Source organism: Poecilia latipinna, unplaced genomic scaffold (assembly GCF_001443285.1).
Source record: "Poecilia latipinna isolate Pla-1442-1.1 unplaced genomic scaffold, P_latipinna-1.0 Scaffold5617, whole genome shotgun sequence".
In the NCBI taxonomy this organism is placed as follows: domain Eukaryota; kingdom Metazoa; phylum Chordata; class Actinopteri; order Cyprinodontiformes; family Poeciliidae; genus Poecilia; species Poecilia latipinna.
In genome coordinates, this window is record NW_015118233.1 from 14606 (window position 1) to 18153 (window position 3548).

Sequence of the window (3548 nt, forward strand, 5' to 3'; positions counted from 1 at the left end):
TTCTTAAAGTTAGCACAGGGATGCATTTTTGGGCAATATGGATTTCCAGCCTGCCAAAATATGCATCCCCTCTATTCTCCTCAAATATTATCCTATTGATATAAAACTTATACCAGTAGTTCTTAGAACTACTCTGATTATGTAGACAAAGTTATCAACAGAAAACATTTTCAACAGACACGGACTGAAAAAAAGTTCGACTCATATGTGTCAATAAAGGTGTAAAAACCGTATTTATTTCAAGTAATTTGCGAAATAAAATCAACCATTTTAGGGATTACATGGTTAAGAAACGTGATAATGTTACAAATATCTTTAAAATTTCCTCTTCGGTCATATTTCAGTCCGGTTTCTCGTCAATATGCGAGACTTTAGAGCGATGCGCGCTCCCGCGAGAGGGGATGCAATTTTGGGCAGGCATGCGTTTCTGGGCATAACACCGGCATGAGTAGCTGCCATGGTGGAGGCACCACCAGTTAAAAGGTTAAAACCTTTACTAAGAACCAATAAATAATTAAAACTATATACACCAAGAAATACAAACTAAAAGGAAGAGATATTTTCCACTAATTGTGGTCAATATCTCAACCAGGGACAAGCTTTAATGCACCTCTTAAACAGTGGTAACAGCCAAGTCACAACGACTACCTATCACCACCCGATGGAGGTCTTAGCCAAAAGGCCAAGAAGCGAATAAAAGCAGTGCAGCTTTAGTCCATGAATGAGGTGAAATTAGAAGGTTTGTTTATTTTGGTATTTCCAGTTGACTTTACACGGCAGCCAGAGTCAACTAAGGGTTTGTGGCCGTACAATGCCCAGGTCTGCTCTAAATGCTTTATTGAGGAGCTAAACTGAGGAGTTTGTTATCTGGTAGTTTGTCCTTCTGGACCTGTTCCTCTCAGGCTCTGTGTTAATTGATAACTTTACCTGATAAAGGAAGGAATGAAAAACAGGAAATCTCTGCTGCTCGGCCCTGAGTTCAGGAAAACATCCTCAGAGTTCAGAACAGGATCTGTTAAAATCCCGTCTGCCTGCTGAGGTTGATCTGGTCCAACAGTTCTGGAGGAGACAGAGGAGCTGGCCTACCCACAATCCTCTCTGCTGGTTTAATCCGTTAAAATGTGATTTTACAGTCAAGTTACCAAAGCAGCATGTAACGCTCTGCTGTAAAAATCCTCCTGACATCAGAACAAACACCAAACCTCCAGAGTCTGCAGAGAAAGTTTGCTGTTTGCCAGCTGAGGTCATCATCAAGGTCAATCCCAGCTGTTTGAAGGAGTGTGTGATGTCATGCTGGTGCACGGCCACCAGGAGGCGCTCTCCAGCTGAGCTGAGATCCAGCAGCATCTCCACTGTCTGATCTGTGTTAGCATGGAGCTGCTGAGCTTCACACTCCTCCACTGCTCAGCTGTGGGTCTCTGAGGGAGAGTTTGTAGTCAGCAGACTGAGGAGAACAGAAAACTGTTCTTAACTTCGCCCTCATGAAGTCATAATATTTTTATATTATGGCGTTATTATTTTATTATGGCATAGTTTACATAAATATTCTGTTCTGTTGCAGAGTGTGTATTAATCTGGTATTTTTAGTTTAAATTCCAACTTCATCAGAGCAAAGTAAATGATTTATAAAATGAAGCCTCAAACATAATGAATCTTCATGTTTTCCAGGTAAAAGATGGCGCAGCAGCAGGAAGTGGATTTCGGTAAGTGATCAGAAGCAGAAATGAAGAATCATAAAGGAACAAACTGACCAATCACAGCCTGTGTTGCTGCCATGTGATGAAGCTCAGCCTCAGTGTCTTTATTGTTTTCATGCTTCCTGTTCAGTGAAGCTCTGGTGGAAACATTGTGAGTTTCTGTGAAACCTGAAGGTAAAAACTGAACTCAGATGGAAACTAAAAGGAACCGAAGTGAAGAACAGGCCAGCAGCTCTGATACTTCAGGAATATTTACTATGTTCACTAATTCATTTATCCAGTAATCACATCATTTATTACTAATTTATTATCTCAGACTTGCTGTGTCTTTTATTCCAACACTTGGTGACAGAGATGCTAAAGCTTAGAGATGGAGATGAAGAAAAAAAAGTGATGAAAATGTTAATCAGTCAATAATTTCATCACAATATTCACCAATAATATCATAATTTCCTGTTTTCCTAGAATAGTGCAGCTCCATATTTAGAATGTGTTTCTTTTATTGTTCTTCCTGCAGTGAGGAAGGAAAGTGATGAACCAGAAGCTTCATTTGGTCTCATGTAGACAGAATCAGTGGTCGTCACTCAGATATGAGGCAGAAACACAACAGCAGGTTTAGACCTGAGGAGCTGATCAACAGACTCTGAATCTCTGGATGGAGCAACATGAATAGTTGATCTTCATCACGTTTTTCTCTCAGACGTTGGTTTGAATTAATTATGTTTCTGATTTCTGCCTGCAGAGAAAATACTTTTCAAGGTTCACAGTGAGTTTGTGGAGAGAGTTTCTGAGGAAATCCTTCGTCGGCTCCTCGATGACCTGGAGAAAGATGGCGTCTTTATTCGCTTGGAGAAGCGGGCGATACTTCAAGGGAACCCAACCACAGCAGACAAGGCTCGTAACACCATGGATGCTGTGAGGATGAAAGGACAGAGAGCCTGCAGATTGATGATCAGACGTCTTCACCACAGAGATCCCACTCTGTCCAACCAGCTGGGTTTGTCCTCTTTGTCTCCTGTTAAAGGTGAGACACACAGTTCATTAAAGCTGCTTTTACAGCCTCTACTGTCTGTGATTCAACTCTAAATGATCATTAAATCTGTTTTCCTCCAGTTGCTCTCAGAAGGACCAACACTTCAGATGTGACTTTTAGAAAACGTCTTAAATTCTCTGTCGTTTTTCTAATTTTGGTTCCTCTTTGCACGTCTCCTTCTCAGAACAAACCTGGATTTCCTGGTGGGGGTCATGACCCCTCCCTCTCAACTAGAACTGCATTAAAGTTCAGTTCTCAGATAAAAACTGAACAGATTTACAGCCTCACAATAAACTGCTTCATGCTGATGGAACTGTTGTTGTTCAGATCCCGTCTTACAGAACTGGTCTCTGATTTTGAAAAGCAGTCCAAACAACTGCTTCCACTTCAGAATCCGTAAGACGGATCCAAAAACCGTTTGAACCGTACGAGAGGGTCGTTTGTCTTCTTCAATAATACCGCGAATCATATCTGTACCTCACTCACAGTAATAGCATTGATGAGATAGATATGGTGTGTTGAGCTCTGAAACTTTGACAGAAGTGTGAAAATGAATGGTTGAGAGCCTGAAAACAGATAGAAAACCATCAGAGAAATTTTGACAGGTTTTTATGGAAGCTGACACTCGGTGCGACGTCATGATCAGATTTTGTACCAATAGAGCGATAATTGGAGGCGTGAGGGCAAATTAAAATGTTCAGGAATGTATTATGGGATTAGGGTGAGGCAGCAGAAATGAATGGAAGTCAATGGAAAGTCCCCACAAAGAGCCTGACCATCATTTATTTGTGTGTCTGAGCATCACAGCTGGAGGTTCT

The 3548-nt window shown here is 41.2% G+C and overlaps 1 protein-coding gene across 1 annotated transcript in view; it reads left to right on the forward strand.

The window, feature by feature from the left end:
• Positions 1-500: 500 nt before the first annotated feature.
• The window catches only part of LOC106943647 (protein NLRC3-like), a gene marked incomplete at its 3' end in the record, with an annotated part of 10074 nt that continues 7026 nt past the window's right edge, over positions 501-3548 (forward strand). Inside the window, exons 1-2 of the mRNA XM_015026959.1 lie at positions 501-1703; positions 2440-2721. Of these exons, the coding sequence (XP_014882445.1) occupies positions 1676-1703; positions 2440-2721 (310 nt within the window). The remainder of the gene's footprint in view (positions 1704-2439; positions 2722-3548) is intronic.